Source organism: Ascaphus truei, chromosome 3, assembly GCF_040206685.1.
Source record: "Ascaphus truei isolate aAscTru1 chromosome 3, aAscTru1.hap1, whole genome shotgun sequence".
NCBI lineage: Eukaryota > Metazoa > Chordata > Amphibia > Anura > Ascaphidae > Ascaphus > Ascaphus truei.
Genome location: NC_134485.1, coordinates 18,292,153 through 18,315,553, shown reverse-complemented (window position 1 = coordinate 18,315,553; position 23,401 = coordinate 18,292,153). Strand labels below are relative to the sequence as shown.

Below are 23,401 nucleotides of genomic sequence, written 5' to 3'. Positions count from 1 at the left end.
ACGGTGCACTCGTCTGAATGGAATTCTTGCCACCGTTGCGCAGTAACCGTGGCCCCGTGGTAAAGTGGTAACCTCCGATAATCTTGGATGTATACAGAAGTGGCATTCGTGTGGTTTTGTGACAAATAGTACAAAAATGTATTCAATGGTGATGGATGTTTTGGACCCCTTGCGGGCCTTTCTCCCACCTTAGCCCACCTCCCCAGCAGTACAAGATCTTTGCAGCACTTTCCTGTTTGTGATAATTTGTTGCCAAATTTCCCCGCAGTTTGTGCTGTAAACCAGCGGTGCGCAAACTGGGGGGCGCAAGACTTTATTGGGGAGGGTGCGGGGGTTACAGAGGCCCCGCGCTAAGAGCGCGAGGCCTCTGTAAATGTACTCACCAGCTTCTTGTCCGCGCTTCTCCATGGCAATGCGGCGTCAAATGGTGCCCGTTACCATGGAGACGTGACATCAAATGACGCCGTGGGTTGCGTGACGTAACATGACCCTGCAGCGTCATTTGACGCTTCGATGAAGATAAGGAGGGGGGCGTGATCGAGCACAAGAGCAGGCAGGGAGGGGAGGCGCAGCGCAAGAAGTTTGCGCACCTCTGCTGTAAACTATAACAGTAGATCATGTTACCTTAAGTAATATAAGCATACATTGCAGCTGCTGAGTTACACTGATTGAAGCAGCCATTATGTTAGGGCAGGTCCATGCTGCCGCGGAGCGCGATCACATTGCCTAAAGGCATTGATCGCGCCCATAGACCACGTGGGCGGCAGCATGAGCGGGCGCGTGTTGCGCGAGGAATCAGTTGAAACTGGTTTCTCGGCGCGACAGTCAGGTCACGTGAGCGGTTCGCCCAATGAGGGTGAATCAGCTCCGTGATGCCTCTAGGCACGCCCCCATGGCGCATCTACCATGGACCGAAAACGCACCCACTTCACGCGGGTGACGTCACAGCCTCCGCACGCCTCCGCGTGGACGAAGGCTGTATGGCCTTAGTCACATGATCATGCTTTTTACACATTTATAACAGGTGCACCAAACGCTTGCCATCTTAGCTAAGAATGTAGAATTATACATTGCCACATTCTTTACATGCAGTATACAAATAAGAAAAAAAGGAGAATGTAGTATTTCTGCTTTAATTTGTGTATAGCACCAACCATGTATGTATGTCGTGCTTTACAACAAAAGCACATAGACAAAAGTACAGTGAACACATTAAAGAGTATCACGTTAAAATAATCACAATGGTAAATTAATCACTGCTCTGATTTATTTGTAAGGAATGTTCTTTGTGAATTTAGATGCATCCTAGTTCCACTTTGCAACATTTATTGATGTTGCACTATGTTGAAAACACTTAGACATAGTGATAACTATATCTTATGTTGCATTTTACTCTCAATACGACGCAAAAGTAGAGATGGAATCTGTCCCGTGGATTTTCCCGGTCTTCAGGAGTCGGATATCTGCCTTATTGAGACTGATTTGCAGAATTCCGCAACTGGAAGGAAATTACCAATCTGTGGCAGAATCAAATTCCGGCAGAATGTGGCCACCTGTGCATCACAATTAGAGCTTGGGTCCTGCTGCAGCCGCGTGCGCGTTACCCACCATCACCTGGTATCCTCCCGAGCCGGTCCCAGTCACCCCTCGCTGCACGGCTCACTACGCGCTGTGATGTGTCAGCTGGCAGGGGATGCAAGAGAATTGAGATCCCTAGCGTTGATGCGTCACGTGGTGCGCGAGTGATCCAATGAGGAGGGGAGCAGGGAAGGAGCTACGGGGGGAAGTGTGTGAGTTGTGTGTGGGGGGGGGGAGACGGACGAACGGACCCTCCGCTCAAACCACGCCCCCCCCCCGCTCCAGCTCCCGCTCACTCTCCCTACAGACTGCAGGTAGCGGTCAATTGCCTCTCAGCGCACCGCCTGCATGCAGTGCGGGCGCGCTGACTGAGGCAGCGGGGCCTTGGCCTAAGCTTATATTTGGTGCCTAGGATACGGTCACAAGGAGCTGACACTGGGATTTGAACCAAGCTCAAGTAGGACAGAGCTAGATGCTAATAAAAGTATAACCATAAAAAAGTATCTGCAGTGTTCAGCACAGGATAGTTAGTGGCTTGTAGCCAAGAATGCAACATTCATTCCGGAACGGCAATAACCAATTAAGTTCTAAACAAGTTTTACAATCTAAGAGGATCCATAAAGTGATTCTTAAAAAAACGTGAATGCATTGTATGCAATATGCAATGTGGTGTATTGTGACATTTAGGGTCACTTATACTAAGCAGTACAGCACTTTAGGACTTATTCCTTTCAATGGGTCAGAAGGTGCTACATGGGTTAGCACCGCTTTGACTTGGATTGGAGTTTTCATCCGATCGCAGTGTGGTCCGCTTTTTCAGAGTTTATAGATTAAGCTTCCTAGAGGCCCTTATTCAATATGCTTCAAATCCACCTCTACATACTGGAGAAAACGGCTCTATTCAAATCATTTATGCTGACTTCCAGCATTAGGAAGTGACTTCACAGCATAATGAATATGGCCGTAGTGTTAAACAGCCCTTTTACAGGCAGTCCTCGTTATCCGACGTTCCGCTTACCGACGAACGCGTTATACGATGCCACCCAATGCAGTCCGACGCCAAATTCGCGTATCCGACTGTCACCGCCACCGATTAACATTGGACCTGCCTTCCGACCCGAGGACCCACTGTATTTTAATCGATTTGATACTTCAAGGTGTTTAACGTCGGTTAGAAATTATGTTAAAAATGAACATACCTGAGGTACCATAGGAGATATGCTAATGTCTGTACAAAGTTTATTTAAATGAGTAACACATCCTAAAATATATGCTAAAACCAATCAGTTTAAAGGCCCTTGTGATGAAGGGGGGTACCAGTGTCAGACCCAACATGATTAGAACCGACAACCGTTCAGGGCAGCAGCATTTCTTGAATTTCCCAGTGTAACGGTGAAGAGGTAGCCAGGCTCACTAATAAAGGTGTAAGGAAACGGGGGACACGTTCCCTGCGGCGTGTCCCCGCCCTACCTGTACGGACTCCCGCAGCGGCCAACCCCGCTTTGCCCCGTTGTAGCAGTGGCGGCAATGGGGACAGATGTACCAACGGGGGGGGGGAGGGAGAGATACATTCCCCGGGCAAAGGGGAGGGAAGGTTGTAGAGGGAAAATGGAGACAGAGAGACACACACACAGAGACAGACACACACAGTCACACAGAGACAGCCCCTATCCAGCCAATGACACGCACCCCGCTCCTGCTCTAAAAAACCAGCCGATCGCTCATACTTGGAGAGCTGGTGACTGTCACAGCGTGGCCGCAGCCTAAAGCAGCGCCGGGAGATGTGTCGGCAGCGGGGGGGGGGGGGGGGGGAGGAAGGGGGGTAGATGTGCCGGAAGCGGGGGGGGGGGGGGTGTACCAACGGGGGGAGGGGGGGATGTGGCAGTGGCGGCAATGGGGAAAGATGTACCAGCGGGAGGGGGAGGGAGAGATACATTCCCCGGGCAAAGCCGGGTACAACAGCTAGTTATTTTATAAATGTTACAGCCAGGGGCTTCAGGTTAGGGCTGAAGGAGTAACGTAGTCATATCAACGACTGAGCCACTGATGCGGCCACCTGTGCTTAAGCCGGGATATTCATAAAACCTGACCTGTTGGTGGGCGATGAGGACGAATTTACCCACCCCTGCTGAATAGCGCACTGACCCTTTAAGTAGCAAAGCTTTTAAGCTGACTCCCAAACGGCTTTCAGGTTTTGCATCAGGACTTTCTCTGAAGCTGAATCACTTTATTTTCAGCGCCCAATAAAAAGCTTGATCATAGGAACATGAGGCTGTGGCTTTCTATTGGGTGACTGCAGCAGGAGGGTCAATTTATGTCGTTCTTTGTGATAATAATGTTACATATCGGGAGCAGTGGGCTCCCCGGGCATAACAGTAAGGCAGTTCTGCTGCAGTGGATCCCCTGGTTCAGTATCTGTACAGTATAAATACAAATAAGTGGCGGGAAGAGGAAGGCTGGTCTTTTAATCCTGCAATGCGTTATTGGCCTTTCTGGCAGCAGAGGGGTTGAATAAATATATATGCAAAACACAAAGCATTTCAAAGCTGTTAAATATAGGTGAAGATTACGTAGATTATATACGGATGCATATGCTTTTTCCCCCCCACCAAGCGCTGGTGGTTTTTACAAGTGGAAACCACATCGTTGTACAGTATGTTATTTTTGTGGTGGAGGTGGAACCTTTTGTATATTTGTATATCTTCAACCAAGCAATAATATTGTTAACCTTGTCATATTGGTCCCTGAAACTATGACAGTCTCACCAGAAAGTGACCACGGATATCTGTTGAGCTGGTGTTTCCCAGCAGAGATTCATTAAAATTACCCACAGAAAGCCGTTTTGTTGTATTTTTCAGTCATTTTGAAATACACAGAGTCTCTCTGACTCTCTCTGACTCTCTCTCTCTTACTCTCTCTTTGACTCTCTCTCTCTCAGACTCTCTCTCTCTCTGACTATCTCTATCTCTCTGACTCTCTCTCTCTGACTCTCTCAGACACTCACACACACCCACCCACCCACACCCACAGACACCCACCCACCCACACCCACAGACACCCACCCACACCCACCCACAGACACACCCACCCACAGACACACACCCACCCACCCACAGACACACACCCACCCACACCCACAGACACACACACCCACAGACACACACATACACACTCAGACACTCTCACATACACACGGGGGAAATCGGAAGGGGGTGAATCGGAGCAGGGTTGGAATCGGAGCAGGGGGGGGATCGGAGCAGGAGGACAAGGGGGAAGCGAGAGTGGCATGGAGCAGTACTCACCTGACTTGCTCCATGCAGGAAAGGGCGGGCCTCGCTATGCAAGCTCAGATAGAGCTTGCTGCGGGCCAAAAAAAAAAATCCTGGCAGCGTGCCAACACGCGCTAGCCAACCAGGAGACGGGGGAGGTTGTTTTTTTTCCTTTTGCTGAGACATGAGTGCTGCCTGGCGCATCGCGAGCACACTACTTCCTGTCACCCTGTGGTGACCGGGCGACGGGATTTATCGAGGGGCACGGCCGCGCAGGGTGCCCGGGCGGCCGGGCCCCCTGACTCACGGGGCCTGGGACGCCAGTGCCCTCTGTCCTCCGCTGTTGGCGGCCATGCATACAGCCAAGGTATCCTGCCGTAAGTATTCTAAAACACAGCCACTTGACATATAAGGAGGTAATGGCCCTGAGGGGGATGCAAGGGGATAATGGGCCTGGGGAAGTGGGTGTAAAGGGGTAGTGGGCCAGGGGGGGGGGGGGGGGGGTCAGGGAATAATGGGCCTGGGGAGGGGGGAATAAAGGGGTAATGGGTCAGGCTGCATAGTGGACCGAGGCATGTGGGCTTACATGGGGCTCTCGGATGGACCTGCTGGTGAAACGCAGGTCGTTGGAGCTCCGGTGTTGGCCTGCAGAAGGAGAGCCTGGGGCGCCTTCCAGATGGGCATTGGACAGCAAAGGAGAGGGCCTTTTATGCCTACACGGTGCAGATAATCAACTGTAGGATCGCCGGCAGGGGCCCCCTGACCGACTGGGTCCGGGAAGTCCCCCATTGGTGGCCCTGAGTGTATCATACTGTGTCATCAGCATATATATGTTTAGAACTGAAGGAGAAGCTTAGTGTTACAAACCCTGCCCCTGAAGCAAGTTGAAATCCCCATATCAGCTCTCCTTGTGAAATTGGCAAGTCACTGTATCTCCCTGTACATAAACATTACATTGTAAATTCTTTGGAGACTCGATTTTATGTACATTGCCGTATATACTGTCTGTGCTGTATAAGTAAAAAAAATAATAATATTTTTTGCAAGAATATGGCATGTTGTTTATGAAACCTGAGAAAATCAATAAACCTGGGACGCCATAGGTGTGATAATTCAAAGCAATTTTGGTTCAAGTTTGACACAAACAAGCGCAGAGAACGATATTTTCTTTTTGTGTCTCTCAGTGTTAATGTTCCAAGCCCCTGTGTGTGTCAGATGGGAATTTGGTCAATGTCATAAGGCGTTACATGATGCACATAACATTAGGGCTGCCAGGGAACAGCCTCTCCCACCACTTGGTTGCTTGACTATGGTAGGGAGCTTGGGGCTGACCATGGTGACTGACATTGGAGCCAACCAGATGGGGAGGTATGGAAATAGCATAACTGTAAGTGTTTAACACACTCACCCAGTCCAGCTTTTCAAACTCCCTCCCCCCTCCCCCTCGCCAGTCTGGGATTTAAAGTAACATTTATAGTATCTAGCAAACAGAAGGCTTATGGGTAGGAGTTAATCCAAGGACTGGGCTAAAATGTGTCAGGTGTTGGGAGTGGTCCTGCATATGCTGCAGAGGACCACAGGCTTGATTAATGCCCTAGGAAACGTGGATGATTCCTCACACAGTATAAGAAGGTAATACAGGCAGCAAAAAGAAGGGTTGTACTTGCTGAGGGATGGCTGCTGAAGGCTGGATAAGTCATGTGCAGTTGTGTCAGGGCATCTAGAACAGGAGAGGGGGGCAGTATTCAAGAAGGCCAAGAAATACTCTGTGCCTCTGCATTATTTTTCTTTAGTCTTACTAGAGCTAAAATAATCAGACAGGTAGGAGGTGGTGTGGACCCCTCTGCGCTAATTGTATGAACTCTTTCTTATAGTTGACACAGATTCAAGCAGACAATGGCTGCACATAGTGCTGAGACTGTATACAGAGCTATAAGGAACTATATGTACTTACTCCAGATTCCCAGGTCTCTCATTGGGCTTCACTTAACGTGTCTCTCAGAGTAACCGCAGCTAACTAACTACGCACAACTAGCTATGTTTACCAGGAAAAACAAATTAATAAGGTATCCTGGGACCTGTCTTTCTAAAGAGCTTGAACGTTGTGTTTTTTTTATGTAGGAAGTTACTGGCAACATGTGATTGCATTCAGTGCAACTAAGTACCACTCGTGTTCTATTAACTCCTAAAATTCTGTTTTAGAATTACTGCTCTTCACTTTCGCTTCTCGTAGAGGTGAGGTCGGAAAAAAGACCTGCTGTTTTTAATGATGGGACACATTTAAGTGACGCTACGTGGAACATGGATTCAGTCGAGTGTCTTTTCTACTACTATAAGAACTCCCCCCCCCTCCCAAATAAAAACAATTGTCTTTTGTAAAGTGTGCACCCCTTTTAAAAATGTACCTGAAGCCAGAATAGTTGGGCTCCGTATCACTGAGCCTCATTGCACTATGACGACTTTAGCAATGTCATCTATTTCAGCATTGGATTTGCATTTAGCCCTTGTTTCTTGATTCTAATCCCAGTGCATTCTGGTCCCCCAGATATCTGCCTTTCCATGGAAAATAACACGTGGAAGAATGAGGGCTGGATTAGGCCTCGGGCATGGTCAGCGCTTAGGCGCTGACCCGTGCTGAGGCGCGCTGCTGCTCGGCACTGAGCCCCTGCAGCCACATAGAGAGCGGCTTTAGGAGGGGCTCGCGCACGCTTCCGCATGCATGCGGAAGCGTGTGTCTTACCAAATCTTTAGTTTCTGTGCTCGCCGGAGCGCAGGGCCGGTCACGTGAGCGGTTCGCCCAATGAGGGCGAACCAGCTCCGTGACGTCAATGGCCCGCCCCCAGCCCCGCCCCCAACACGCCCACGGATGGCGCGCTGTGTAAGGCCAGGGAAAGTTTCCCTGAGCCTCAGCGCGCCTCCGCACTGTTTTAGGCACTATGTCCCAGGCCTTAGAATCTCGTGGGAGGCATGAAGGCAGGTCCGCAGCACTGCCAGTGAGACTATATATGTAAGCAGCATGCAAGTCCCAAGGTTCTCAGTCAATTAACCCCTTTGCTGCTGACAACCTAACCATTTTCCATAGTTTTTTGGTTCCAAGGGGGAAAGGTGTATGCAAGGAGGGGGATTATGAACCTCCACCCCAGGGATAAAGTAATCCAGGTATGGACAATCCATGTGTCTCCAGGCCAATTAGGAAAGAACAGAGCTGTGAGTAGTAAAACCCATCATAATATTTATGTTTACAAATATTGCCTGAATAAACGTTATAAATATTTATACCTGTCTGATATTTTCTAATAAAGGCATCAGTCACCTTTGTATTTATTTATTAAGCATATCACTTCCACGTGTTCAGTTTGGTCCTATGTGGGGCTGCGCCTTTAAGTGTAACAGTAAAGCGAATAAGCAGCCTCATGGGGACCTGAATACATCTGCGCGGCCTTAATTGGAAGAATGCAACCTGGAGGCTGCATCACATCGTGTTATATTAGTCACGAACAGCACCTTAACGGCACTCCCAAGGAGATAAGTAACCAAGTCATTGTTTTACTACCAATGCAATCATAATTATTATAGATAATTTGCTCTTATATAGCTGACACTGTAAATGTACATTCACTATGAGACCGGAGCTGTGGGGGGGTTATAAGGAGGTAAAGGATTATAAAGGAGGTAATGTACCTGCAGAGCTTGCAATCTAAATGTGAGGAGTAAGCAGATACAGGCTCCCAATAGTCCTAATAGGAAATATTCCCTTTTATTTTCACCCTCACAATACCGGCACTTTTTATTTCCAAACGTACAATTCTAGATTGTTTTTAAAAAGCTTTATCAGTTTCCTGGTTTTACAGCATACATACAGCTCAACCCCCTTATAACGCTGTGCTTGGGGTCCAAAGAATCCCATTGCGTTATAAGCGGATCGCGTTAGAAATAATAGGTTTCATAGCAGCCAGCGTGAGCGCGCCCGCCCGCTCAGCGTCACCCTGGCCGAGGCCTTGAGCCTTGATTATACCGGCGACGGCCGGGTGCGCACGCTCCCTCAGGGTGATGCACACGCCTGAAACCTGCACTGCAGGCAGGAGATGTGTATCCAGTTTCTTGACATACTATTTTAAATAGTGGTAAATCCCAATCGAGTAGCACATACTAGTTTTTCATTGGGTGTTTGGAAGGTGCTTGGGCCTTATCTCCTGCTATTATCTGCCTCATGAAACTGTAGTTACCCTCGCAATGGCCTTCCTTAAAAACTAGCTCAATGTGATGTCCTTTAAAGCAGATTGCCAACCTTATCATTCTTATGAGTTGTTTGATGTTATTTTAATGTTTATTTATAAAGGTGTAAAGCCTGCAGTAGAGTGTTCAAATGCCAACTTCTGCTGCTTATTCCCACTGGCTCTAGTCCACCAGTCAACGCAGAGCTGTTTTCTATGCAGACTTCAAAGAAACTTGGCAAATAAACTGTATTATCCCGAGCCTCTCCGATAAGGCTCTTTGAAGTCCAATGACTATGTGAGGTTACATTTACTTTTGGGCTCATTTTTCAGGGATTAATCACAGAGTTTAAAAATCAGTAAACAGAGAGAAAAAACTAGAGAGGTGTAAAGAAACACCCTACTGTATACTGTAAAATGTAGAAAAAATCTTTTAAAAAAAATCAAAAAATTGACATACAAGGGGAATTGCAGAAATAAAAGTTGTAGTTAGCCATTCTTTAAGGCCTCTGAAAACCATTTTAGAGATTCTACTTGTCATGCTAATGTCCTTTAACTATTCAGTTATAACAATACAGCAACCAAGGGGTTAACTTGCATTTTAAAATACCTATTTCTCTGTGTCTCCTGTGAGGTCCCCTGGATTAACCTGGCCTGTACATTCATTGGTCAATAAAACAATCTGTGTTGATGGGTGGGGGTGTCCAGAGATGCCAGAGATCGGTGGGTTCACTTAAAAGACCTTGGGTAAACTCCTAAAATTGAAATATGGTTAGCAGATGGGAACACTCTCCATTTCCTTACAGATTTAGAAATGTCACAAAAGATTAAAGAGTGGGAGTTAAGACACACCCACAAAAGGTTGGTCTGTCCTTGTGAAAGCGGTAGCAGTTTTAGCATAAAACCCATGCATTTGGGTATCAGAACTAGAACTCAAGAGACTGATAATAATAACCTTTATAATTTTCCTGATTCTTTGGAATAGTAAAGCTTGTAATTTTTTAACACATTTTCCCATTACAGAAACCTATTTTTTTTTATTTTGACTTTTTAATATCTTCAAATTTGAATACATTTGTATATCCTTTATTGACACTATATCTTCTGGAAAGGCATTCAACCATGGATGCCATATATTTTTTAATTTCTCTGTGGTGTTATTCATAAATGCTATAAGTTTTTCGATTTCTAGAACAAGCTGCACCTTTTCCTGGAAGACCTGATATGATGGTATATTCATTTGCTTCGATTGAAGTGCTATTGTGCATCTAGTTGCTGTTAACAAATGTGCACAGGTTTCCCCCAAATCATTATCACAGGATCCATTTGTACAGCCGCACCAATCACCCTAGTGATCTCTCTCTTAATTTTCCTCCAGAAGGGAACATGTATTCTCAGTCCTCATACTGTAGATTCCTGTCTATACAAACCCCAAGTTGAAATGACAACGTTAATAGTCTTACATGACACGTAGCTGGTCATACACTTATAGGCAATTATGGCGCCCGATAAAGTCACAGATGTTTCAGTGGGGGCTGGGCAAAAAGAACAAATTAATGACTCTGCACGGAATACCCAGTGGACCTACTCTTCTGAATCCATCTAATCTAAACAGCAACAGGAGAGAAAGAACGCATCCATTTCACGTTGTGGATTCTTTCCTTTCGACACTGGTTACGAAAAAGCCTCAATATATAGATAGAAAGAACAGATGGTGAAATAAACCTGTTGAAATGGCCAGGAAAACATTCCTGTCAGTGGTAATTATTTGGATGGCTGCAGGACTGGGAAATGGAGAGATGTTTGGTAAGTGTAGCTTCATTTAATACACTGTACCTAAATTATATTCACTTCTGCTCAGCTTCAAATGGACAATTTCACCTTGGCTTGGCATATTTGCTGGGTGGAATGAATGGTACAGGTGATTTACTGGTCTTTATTTGGTTGCCTGTGAAACACCTTGAGAATGATGTAACATTGTCTATTTTAGTTATATAATTAAATACTAAGTTTAAAGTAATTTATACTACACCTCTATCTATGACTAAGGGTACTGAGTGCTCACCACATCTGGGATCCGTTCTCTTCTTGTGCATCCATTGTCTAAATGGGGAAGCACCAGATTCCTTAAAGAATCCTGTTCATTTGATGGGGAATTAACTTTGGTAAATCCGGTGAGGTTCATTTCATGTTTCAAAACCGGCAAAAAATACTTTGACACGTGATCTTATCTGTTTTGTATTATAAATGGGATAACAAAAAATACAATTGAAAAGCAAGGTCAGTTATTTTGTCATCAGTAATACTACAGTACATACATTGATCTATAGCAGGGGTGGCCAACGCCAGTCTTCAAGGGCTACCGAGAGGTCAGGTGTTCAGGATATCCCTGCTTCAGCAAAGGTGGCTCAATCAGCGGCTCAGTCAACGACTGAGCCGCTGATTGAGCCACCGATTGAGCCACCTGTGCTGAAGCAGGGATATCCTGAAAACCTGACCTCTTGGTAGCCCTTGAGGACTGGAGCTGGCCACCCCTAATCTATAGATACTGACCGCAAATAAAATACTATAGCTTGTACTGTGTATCAGAATAAACCTGATAAAAACTACATTATACATACTTTAAGATTCGTGCTATGGTTTTCTTATGGAAGCAAATGAATAGTGCGCAGTGAACTGGTTTGCTGAAAATAAGATATGACAGTGTCCATCTTATTTCAAGTGGCCACTGCTAATTTGAAAGGCTTTTGAAAATGGTCAGATGCAATTTGTTTTCTTTGGACCAACCCCACCTACTAGAAGGGTGTGTCATCTTGATCATCTCTTAGGCTAAGGCCATACAGCCTTCGCCCACACGGAGGCGTGCGAAGGCTGTGACGTCACCTGCGTGAAGCGGTAGCGTTTTCTGTCCATGGTAGACGCGCCATGGGGGGCGGGCCTAGGGGTGTCACGGAGATGGTTCGCCTTCATTGGGTGAACCACTCATGTGACCTGCCTGTTGCGTCGAGAAACCAGTTTCAACTGATTTCTCGCGCAAGGTGCACCCCCTCCTGCTGCCGCCCACATTAGCCTGCGCGGTCTATGGATGCGATCAATGCCTTTAGGCAATGTGATCGCGCCCCACGTGGACGCCTCTGCGCGGTCTGCGGCAGTATGGACCTGCCCTTATCCAATGTGAGCCAGCACCACCTGGGATATGGCTGCTGTTAAATGCATATAGTGGCCATGTTTGACTTATATTGTCACAAGGTGACCTTCATGACATTGTAAATGAGAGCACTGTATTTATTCCATTTCCAGTGCTAAGGGGCTCTCAACTCCAGTTCTCAAGACCCCCTCGATTGAGCCACTGATTGAGCCACCTGTGCGGAAGCAGGATCTTTGATGAGCCACTGATTGAGCAACCTGTGCTGAAGCAGGGATGTCCTTAAAACCTGACCTGTTTGGGGGTTGGAGGTCTTGAGTACTGGAGTTGAGAACCCCAGGGTTAGGTAATTCTGTGACCATCCAGAAGAATATGGTCTTCCTCTAACGGCTGACGCTCATTTACTTTCTTCTATTACTCTAAAGAGGAGCGATACATAAATACAGCGTGAAAATTACTTATGGAGAGAAGTCTTTTTTTTTTTTTTTTACTCCCACATAACTTGTAACTATGGAATCGCAGGAAAAAACATTAGAATTAGATTTAAAAAAAATGAAGATGAAATAACAGATAATAAAAGTCTTTTTCTTAAACTGAAAAAAAAAATCACATGGATTTGACAGGAAAATTAGGCTAAAATAGGATATTTATTTTTATCCCGTATATTTTATATCTATTATCCTAACGATTTTTGTTCCTCTATAAGTGCAGAAAATTGTAAAACAAATGAAGAATAAGAACATCTCCTGCCTCTTTTCTCCCCCAAAAAAGCATAAATAATATGCAGAAAAAAATCTGCAGTGAAGAAAAAGTGATCAAATTCAGGGAGATTTCACAACCCCCTCATATTTGTTATCAGTAAAGAAAAATAAGTTTTGCCTAGCCCTAGTATAACAAAAAATTAGATAAAACATTTGTTCTGTAACCATGTGATAACTGTATCATGGACAACGGGGACAACTCACTGGTGCAGTATTCCTAGATTTTGCAAAGGCTTTTGACACAGTTGATCATGCTATCCTGCTTAACAAACTCTAGAGCTCTGGAATAGGGAAACATGCTTTAAACTGGTTTCAGTCCTACCTATCAGGAAGATCCCAACATGTGTCCATCTCAGGCTCTAACTCCAACCCCCTGGATATCACCTGTGGTGTCCCGCAAGGCTCTGTTCTGGGGCCCCTACTCTTCTCAGTGTTCATTAATGATCTTCCCACAGCTTGTAAGGAAGCCTCAATACACATGTATGCAGATGACACAATCCTGTATGCACACAGCCATAGCCTCTCTGACCTTCAACACATACTTCAGTCTGACTTTTTGAGACTCGAAAACTGGATTTCCCAAAACAAACTGTTTTTAAACACTGACAAGACTGTAACAATGGTATTTGGGACCAAGACTAAATTTGTAAAGCTTCCAGTGACTGAGCTCCTGATTAGAACCAACGCTAAAACCACCCTAACACCTGTCACTAGTTTTAAATACCTGGGCTTATGGTTTGACTCCCACTTAACATTCGGGATGCACATTGATACCCTGACAACCAAGACCTATGCCAAACTAGGGGTACTTTACAGGAACAAATCCTCCCTAAGTCTCCTGGTCAGAAAGCGTATTGCACAGCAGATGCTAATGCCAATTATTGACTATGGAGACATAGTATATGGCTCGGCTCCTCAAACCCACCTTAGCAAACTTGACACCCTCTACAATTCAATTTGTCGTTTTGTTCTCCAATGCAACTCAACACACATCACTGCGAAATGCTCAAAGAACTAGATTGGTCATCACTAGAGTCTAGGCGCAAAGTTCACCTTTCCTGTCTCACCCTCAAATACTTTCTGGGCAAGCTACCCAGCTACCTGAACAAACTCCTCACCCTTACCACATGCAGTACCTATCACCTGAGATCAGACTCCAAAAGACTATTCATGGTCCCAAGACTCAACAAAGTATCCGGACATTCCTCCTTCTCCTTCCGTGCACCCCAAAATTGGAACAACCTACCAGAGACTCTCATATCCACCACCAGCTTAAGTTCTTTCAAATCTAAGGCTGTCTCACACTTTAATCTGGTCTGTAACTGTTTCATACGCTCATAATATATATTTTCTTTAACTGTGCATGTAATGTCTTGTATATAATGTATACCTTGTTCATTTATGTAACTGTATTTGTAACCATGTATTATTTTGTTTTACTCTGTGCCCAGGACATACTTGAAAACGAGAGGTAACTCTCAATGTATTACTTCCTGGTAAAATATTTTATAAAAAAATAAATAAATAAATAAATGTGCAAGGTATTTGCGCGTGGTGGAGTTTGCAGTAAATTCTGGACATTCACTAAAATAAACGTAAAAAAAGAAATAAAAAGTGCAAATGCTTTTCTGAGACAGCTTCCCGCACTCCAAATGTGGGAGTTTTGTAATATTTGCACACAAAAAAAGTGAGTGTGTATGTTTAGGTTCTGACGGCCCAAATGGCATTTGCATAAACTTTTCGTAGTCGTGCAAATTTCTTAAAAGCATTTTTTGAACTGAATGGGAAAAAAATTGGACATCTCCAATCACTGTCCATTTTGAAATAAAATCTACAGTGTACATTGAGGCTCTTCAAGTGACGGCATGCGGGGGGTCCTTGTATTGTATTGTTCCTGACATTTTTTACTGGTGAAGTTACCTGTATTACGTCTTGGTTTTTAAAGGGGTTTTAAAAGGCCATCCAATAAGGAAGTGTGGAAGAAATAAAACCCCACTCATAGTAGGGTAACAGTCTGCAAGAGACTGACGTTTATTGCGTAGCTACAGCAAGAGTTACATATAATAGTCAGACATGAGTCTGAATAACATGAGCACTAAATCTTTGTCCTTAAAAAATCTATTTTATAACAATGGAAAAAAGGCGTGAATGCATCAATCCACAGTGTCTGACAACACTGGCCGTTTACTTGCGGTTTCGTCAGCTATAATACAATAAGACCCAAGGGGGTCCAAAAGAATCCTACGATAAGCACTCGCTGTGGATATCAAAGTGATGACCATATAAGTCCTAAAGGTATAAATAACCTTGATCACTATTAGTGATTATGGCTTCACTAATACATCACCTCCTATGTAGATCATGTAGTATACGGACGAAAAATAATAAAGTTTTATTTATACCAATGTTTAAAAATGCATGCAATATATACATCTTATACTATATTAGTGAATGAAAGCACTGTATGTTTGCCTGCCTGCCTGGATGTCCGGTGTCCCTAGGGGAAATCTCATTGGTCCCTTGGCCCGCCCGCCCCCGCACACCTCTCATTGGCCTGAGGCGGAGTGACGGGCCAAAGGACACACAGGGACACACAGGGACACACACACACAGGGACACACAAACACACAGGGACACACACACACACACACACACACACACACGGACACACACACGGACACACACACGGACACACGGACACACACATACACACACACACAGTGACAGACACACACACAGTGACACACACACACAGTGACACACACACACACACACACACACACACACACACACACACACACACACACACACACACACACACACACACACACACGGACACACGGACACAGGGACACAGGGACACACACACACAGTGACAGACACACACACAATGACAGACACACACACAGTGACACACACACACAGTGACACACACACACAGTGACACACACACACACTGTTACATACATTAGCGGGGCTCACAGTTAGCAGCACCCGCGCGCACCTCCTCCTCTCCCCGTGTCTCCCGCGCTTTCACCCCGACCCCCCCCTCCCCCAGCGCAGCTACATTCAGCGGGACACACACACACTATTATTACCCCTTCAGCGCCCCCCCCCCCACACACAGTGTCAGCGGCGTGCGAGACCCCCCCTCTATATCTCCCACCTCTCCCCCCCACACATATACATGCCCCCCCCCCCTCCCCGGCGCTACAACTCACCCCTCCCCGGCGGGGGAATAGCCAGTGGCCAGGCAGGCTGCCAAGATGGCGGCGCCCGGGACACAGCGGGGGAGCGGCCACAACACGCTGCCTCCCGCCTCAGATCCACGTGGGACCTGCCGGATGGGTGAGTGAGCGGCCTTCACCTCCCCTCCACCCCCCCTTCACCTCCCCTCCACCCCCCCTCCCCTCCAGTGTCTCCCCGATACCCCCCCCCCCCGGCGCCGCTACAGTCAGCGGGGGAGCGAGCGAGCGCCCGGGACACAGCGGGAGAGCGGCCACAACACGCTGCCTCCCGCCTCAGATCCACGTGGGACCTGCCGGACGGGTGAGTGAGCGGCCTTCACCTCCCCTCACCCACCCCTCACCCCCCATCACCTCCCCTCACCCCCTTTCACCTCCCCTCACTCCACTTCTCCCTTCCACCCCCCTTCACCTCCCCATTTACCTCCACCCCCCCTTCACCTCCCCTCCACCCCCCCCTTCACCACCTCCCCTCCACCCCCCCCTTCACCTCCCCTCCACCCCCCCCTTCACCTCCCTTCCACTCCCCCCCCCTTCACCTCCCCTCCACCCCCCACCTTCACCCCCCCTTCACCTCCCCTCCACCCCCCCTTCCCACCGCCTCCCCCCCCTTCCCACCACCTCCCCCCCCCCTTCCCACCGCCTCCCCTCCCTTCCCACCGCCCCCCCCCCCTTCCCACCGCCTCCCCCCTTCCCCCCCTTCCCCCCCTTCCCACCGCCTCCCCCCCCCTTCCCACGCCTCCCCCCCCTTCCCACCGCCTCCCAGCCCCCCTTCCCACCGCCTCCCCCCACCCCTTCCCACCGCCTCCCCCCACCCCTTCCCACCGCCTCCCCCCCCTTCCCACCGCCTCCCCCCCTTCCCACCGCCTACCACCCCCCCTTCCCACCGCCTACCACCCCCCCTTCCCACCGCCTACCACCCCCCCTTCCCACCGCCTCCCACCCCCCCTTCCCACCGCCTCCCTCCCCACCACCTCCCACCCCCCTTCCCACCGCCTCCCACCCCCCGCCATCCCACCGCCTCCCACCCCCCGCCTTCCCACCTCCTCTCCCTTCCCACCTCCTCCCCCTTCCCACCACCTCACCCCTCCCCCCCCTTCCCACCACCTCCCCCCCTTCCCACCACCTCCCCCCCCTTCCCACCACCTCCCCCCCTTCCCACCACCTCCACCCTCCCCCCTTCCCACCACCTCCCCCCCTTCCCACCACCTCCCCCCTCCTCCCCCTTCCCACCACCTTCCCCCTCCTCCCCCTTCCCACCACATCCCCCCTTCTCTCCCTTTCCACCACCTTCCCCCTTCCCACCACCTCCCCCCTTCTCCCCCTTCCCACCACCTTCCCCCTTCTCCCCCTTCCCACCTCCTCCCCCTTCCCACCACTTCTCCCCTCCCCCCCCGCTCCCCTTCCCCCCCCTCCGCTCCCCTTCCCCCCCTCCGCTCCCCTTCACCCCCCCTCCACTCCCCTTTCCACCCCCCCCTCCGCTCCTCTTCCCCCCCCCCTCCACCCCTTTTTCCCCTTTCCCCTCCCACCCCCTCCCACACTTCCACCCCCTCCTCTAACCCTTTCCCCCCTTCCTCTAACCCTTCCCCCCCTCCTCTAACCCTTCCCCCCCTCCTCTAACCCTTCCCCCCCCCTCCACTAACCCTTCCCCCCCCTCCTCTAACCCTTCCCCCCCCCTCCTCTAACCCTTCCCTCCTCTAACCCTTCCCCCCTCCTCCACCCCTTGCCCACCCCCTCCTCCCCTTCCCGCCGCCCTTCGCCTTCATGCCCGCCTTACCGCCTCCCCACCCCCGCCTCTGCCTTTCACCCGCCCTTACTCCGGCCGCCTCTGCCTTTCACCCACCGCCTCACAGCCGCTGCACGCACTCAACAGACACCCGCCACACTCGACACATACCTGCCGCCACACACACCTGCTGCCTCCCGCCCCTACGCACCGACATCACTGACCCACCGCCTCACACCCTAGCAGGACCCCCACTCACAGACAGCACTCACAACCCACGCGCCAGCTGCCGCCTCACACCCTTGCAGGACCCCCACTCACAGACAGCACTCACAACCCACGCGCCACCCGCCGCCTCACACCCTAGCAGGACCCCCATTCACAGACAGCACTCACAACCCACGCACCACCCGCCGCCTCACACCCTAGCAGGACCCCCACTCGCACACAGCACTCACAACCCACGCACCACCCGCCGCCTCACACCCTAGCAGGACCCCCACTCGCACACAGCACTCACAACCCACGCGCCACCCGCCGCCTCACACCCTAGCAGGACACACGACTCAGATTTTTACATCACTTATGGCACCAAAATATACATTGTACTGTGGTGTGGTTACAATAAACCATTTTTATACAACATCGTATTACATTTTCTTCCATCTTTCTTTTCAATATTATTATCCAACCTTTACAACAAACAGTCACCTATTGTTCCACGATTTATAAATAATACTACCTATTACGCATTTACATCCCGGGCAATGCCGGGTCTCTCAGCTAGTAAGTAATAAAAACCCTCCATGAACAAAGGGAATAGGCGGTTAACCAAAGCTAAATGCAGTGTGAGCCTGATAGGCATACCCCAGCATAAACCAGGCAAAATAAACACATGTATTAGGTGTGTGGGACATTCTGCAGTTATAGCCATGATACTGATAAACTGTATGTAGTCAATGCCACACAATAATCCACAAACACATAAATGTGTCAATAGGAGTTATGGAAAAATGTGCGTGCGGTTGGTTAATTTTAAACTTATATACCCATCAGCCAGTACATATAAAAAGCGATAAACTACCATGTATACCCCCAAATAACACCATACATCCAATATATACAGAGAGTTATAATGACACAGTTGTCAGTAAACAATGGTTAGGAAACTCATGGTATAAAGGTACAAATGTATCCTCTTGCAGTGCCTAAGTGTTAAATAGATGGGAGTGACCATGGACCGGTATAACAATGTAGTCAGCGGCTGGAATTACCCGTCTCAATCGCTTATACTGGCCGTGTATCAAAGAGCTCGAGCCGCCATTTCCCTGGACGTCACTGTCGTTACATCAAGAATCCCCAACACTGTTTCGCGAGACACACACGCTTCATCAGGGGGAGGGGGAGTGAGGTTGAAGTCTCAATGCCACCTTAAGTAGCATATTAAGTAGCACCAATGAGGAAAAATATTGTTAACTTTTTTCTTTAAAGCAACGGTGTGCCATTTTTTTCACTCCCACTTTTCCATACTGTTTTTGTCATGGAACAAGAATCATATTTCTGTTTTACCCCCCTTCTGCTTGTCATCTCCTTAAGTTCAGCTGCATGCATTTGTTCCACACACACACCGTGCCTGTGTGATGTATCATTATGTTGCCCTTTCTGCCTCTGAGAATGTAGCCAGTGAGTTGCTACAGCAACCTCTGAGATCTTGTCTCAGAATGGGCTATTCTCCCCTCCCCCTGTCTTTGCTGACAGTAGTTTGTCCCATCTCACTTCAAGTGTGAACCTTGCTCCTCACTTCCTTTTCCACCCTGGGGACAGTGAGTACAGCACCCATCTCTGTTACATTCCCATGGCAAGGCCATCTCTTTCTACCTGTTCCTAACTACAACTCACTACTACACACCATCCACAAGAGCCTGAATTTACTGCTGCTTTTCCAATAAAGTGAAGGAAATATTATAGGACTTAGAGTGATTTGGAAAGGGGGCTGAGTTAATGCTATCTGGTGCTATTCACACATCACACGTGACCCTGGCTTCAGAATAGTTTTATCTGTGCAGAGGCATTGGCCACAAATGCATTTGCACTCTGAGTACCCCCTCTGCATTTTTCTCATGTGTTTTTGGTCTCCCTCGAGATAGATAGATAGATACATAGCTGTCACAATATTATTCTATTTAAGTTCCTAAATAAAGTGACAGAATCTTTATAGTCTGGGTACATGAAATAATGTGACAACAAGAGTGCTTCAGATTGTTTACTGCAATTAAGTGAACTGTTCATGGGCTCACACACCAGAAGAGCCATAAAATAACTGCAGACATTCCATTGGCTATAGTGAGTCCACGCCTTCGTGGATATGCTACTTAAGGTGGAATTGTGACTTCAACCTCACTCCTCCTCCCCCTGATGAAGTGTGCGTGTCACGCGAAACGGCGTCGGGGAATCTTGATGTCACGTATATCAGTATCATGGCAATAACTGCAGCATATCCCACACACCTAATATAGGTGTTTATTTTGCCTGCTTTATGCTGGTTTATGCCTATCAGGCTCACACTACATTTAGCTTTGGTTAACCATCTATTCCCTTTGTTCATGGAGGATTTTTTCATTACTTATGTATATATTCCATGCATTTTTAAACATTGGTATAAATAAAACGTTATTATTTTTCGTCCGTATCCTACATGATCTATATAGGAGCTTGTGTATTAGCGAAGTCATTTACCCATAATCACTTAGTGATCAAGGTTATTTATACCTTTAGGACTTATATCGTCACCACTTTGATATTCACAGTGAGTTCTTATCGTTGGATTCTTTTGTACCCCCTTAGGCCTTATTGAATTATTGCTAATATTTCATACTTGCACCCTGAATTTAACCCTTTAATTTGTAATCAACTTACTGTATTAGGTTGAGCGGCATAGGTCATCGCTTTGGTTGTGGTTTTGTCAGTTAAACAATTATTCACTACACAAATTGGCATAGATTCTTGCAGCAGAGGAGACACTGGAAAGATAGACAAGACATGTTTACACCATTAAAGGCTGAAGTCTGACTCTAGGACAAAATATGTGGAAAAGTAGAGCATAAGCATTTTCCTGCAACACCTTAAACACCTGCTAATTACCAAAGTAGCCATGTCCTCTTTTACCTCCAGTGCCGGGGAGGGGGACGGCTGCGGTCAGTGGGAGCTCCGCGGCATAACCGGCAAGCGGGGGCCGCCATCTTCAGTGTTCGCGCATGCGCAGGATTAGATATGCGAATCGCAATGAAGCAGAAGTTGTGGCGGCAATTTTAGGTTTGCGCATGCTTAGTGGAGTCTTTGCGCATGCACAGTCCCCAGAGTTGCAGCGGCCATCTTAGGAGAGGCTCCGTAAGGGACTACATATTCAAGGAGCCTGAGGGACATGCAGGTAGAATGTTGACACAGGCAGTTACAGCAGTTACTGGCAGTTAGAAGAAAGGGAGAACCATTGAGGTAGTGTCCAGAGAGCAGTGCTCCCCTGAACTAGGACTAGGTTTGTCCCTTAGGTCCCAGCTAGGGCCTAAATCACCTTCTAGATTGTGGCTGCTATAGGGAAGACCCCAGACAGGGACGCCACCCTTTAGCCTTAGGCCCCGCTCACACAGCACGCTACACGACGTTCGCGCGCTTACGTGTGTGTGCGCGTTCATCTCCGATGCCTGGCGGTTAATTGTAGTGTTCAGTATGCAAACTACCATTGGCTGCAAAGTGCGGCGTCGATGCTGCTGCAGTCGCGGGAGTCTTCAATCTGTGATTCCAGGCTGCAGCAGCGTGACGTCAGTTTCAGCAGCCAATCAACGTCCAGACGTTTACTTTGATTGGCTGCTGAAATTGAGACTTGCCAGTGAAACCAAAGGGACGGGGGAACGGGAGGGATGTGGTGGACGGGGGGGAGGGGGGATGGAGGGAGAAAACATAAATAAAAAGTTATTGCAGAGCATTATGGTTTTAAAAGGGCTCCTTATAAGCTGCATTTCTGCTCGCCCTTTTCCCCCTACTTCTGACAAGCCTAGTGTTTGCGGAGGGCTGCTGGCGCACCCCCCAACCCGGTCCCCGCTGCACACACCCCCAGTCTCCGCTGCGCACACCCCCGGTCCCCGCTGCGCACACCTCTGGTCCCCGCTGCACCCTCCCCACCCCGGTTTGAAGGTGAATTTTTTTCACCCCCCCGTCATGACCCAACTCCTGCAGCTTGAGCAGAGATTGCTGGGCTGCAGGAGCACGCGGCGGAGGCGCGCATGGAAGCACGTGGCCATAGCAGGCAGTGTGAGCTCGGCATTATAGTGTCAGGTGTTGCACCAGCGAAGAGACGCCACACGGTGAGCTGCGGCCTGTTGTCTGGGATCAGACCAAAGGCAACTCTAGACAGTAAGGGACACCCTACAGCTGGAGCTCCCTCAAGAGGCGGACGCCTATGTGGACCAGAGAGAACTGGGTTACATTACAGGTCCAGGGTTATTCCCAAATCCCAGAACCCAGTGAGAGGTTCCGTACCTTTCTCACCAGATATAAGGTGAAGAGAGTTATAGGGGTTTTTAAGTTAACATGTGGAGTGTCAGCTCTGCATCCCGGTATTGGCTTCAGTGCTGTAAATGTATTTTAATTGTCTGTGTGTGTCCCGCTAAGCATAAGAGAAGCACATCATTATGCTGAGTTACATTGTATCAGTTATGTATCGTGTGTGCGCATTGCAATAGTGTTTCACTGCCAACCGCAAGAAAGGAAAAAGGGTGTTAAAAACCAGCAGCCCTGCGCGTAGTATATAAGCAGCAAGCTAACTTTGGATTGGAATGTCCCAGCGCTCTGATTTTTGCTATGCATACTGCTAGGGGGTAATCATTAAAACAATTATGGTTTCTGTATTTTAAACTTTCATAAAAAGTAATGAATGAAAGTCCCCCTCTTTTTGGTATATTCAAATTATAAGAGCAAGGGCATTTACATTGAAGCAGGCGGAGCAGCGGAAACACTTGATTCACAAGTACCATGATCAAAATGTATATCGCAGGACATCCCTGCAAGTGAGTCATGCATAATTTAACCCCGGACTTCTAAGACACCCTGCGGGGATGGTCCCAGAATGTTTGACCAGGTCTGGAGTTAACAAAGGACTTGACAGGTTAAAGTGCTAAGTGGGGAGGGGGAGAGGTAAACAGTTTGTCCCTGTCAGATGTCCAGGTGTTCGGGGGCAGGGAGACAACCTGTCACCAGGGAAGTGGGCTTGGCTAGGTATGCTAAGTGGCTTAGGGCCAAAGTTCGCACATTTCCGTGGCATACCTTGAAGCGTCTGCCAGACTTCCTGAAGTATGTGCGAACCTTGCCAATAGGTGGGATGTTTTGTTCCCATGCCGCGATAGGTTGCACAGTGTAAAGATAGGACTTGTGAGGTTTTAAAAATCCGTGCAGCCAGTCAGGAGATAGATT

General features: G+C 48.1%; 1 protein-coding gene across 7 annotated transcripts in view; it reads left to right on the top strand.

The window, feature by feature from the left end:
- Window positions 1-10,641: 10,641 nt before the first annotated feature.
- UMODL1 (uromodulin like 1) overlaps window positions 10,642-23,401 on the top strand; it is an 88,280-nt gene continuing 75,520 nt past the window's right edge. For 4 of the 7 annotated variants that reach the window (XM_075593676.1, XM_075593680.1, XM_075593674.1 and 1 more), the window contains exon 1: window positions 16,234-16,315. In XM_075593676.1, the coding sequence (XP_075449791.1) occupies window positions 16,234-16,315 (82 nt within the window). Of the gene's footprint in view, window positions 10,868-16,233; window positions 16,316-16,439; window positions 16,517-21,947; window positions 22,491-23,401 lie in introns of those variants that run through there. The other 3 variants (XM_075593675.1, XM_075593677.1, XM_075593679.1) reach the window with 3 other exon arrangements.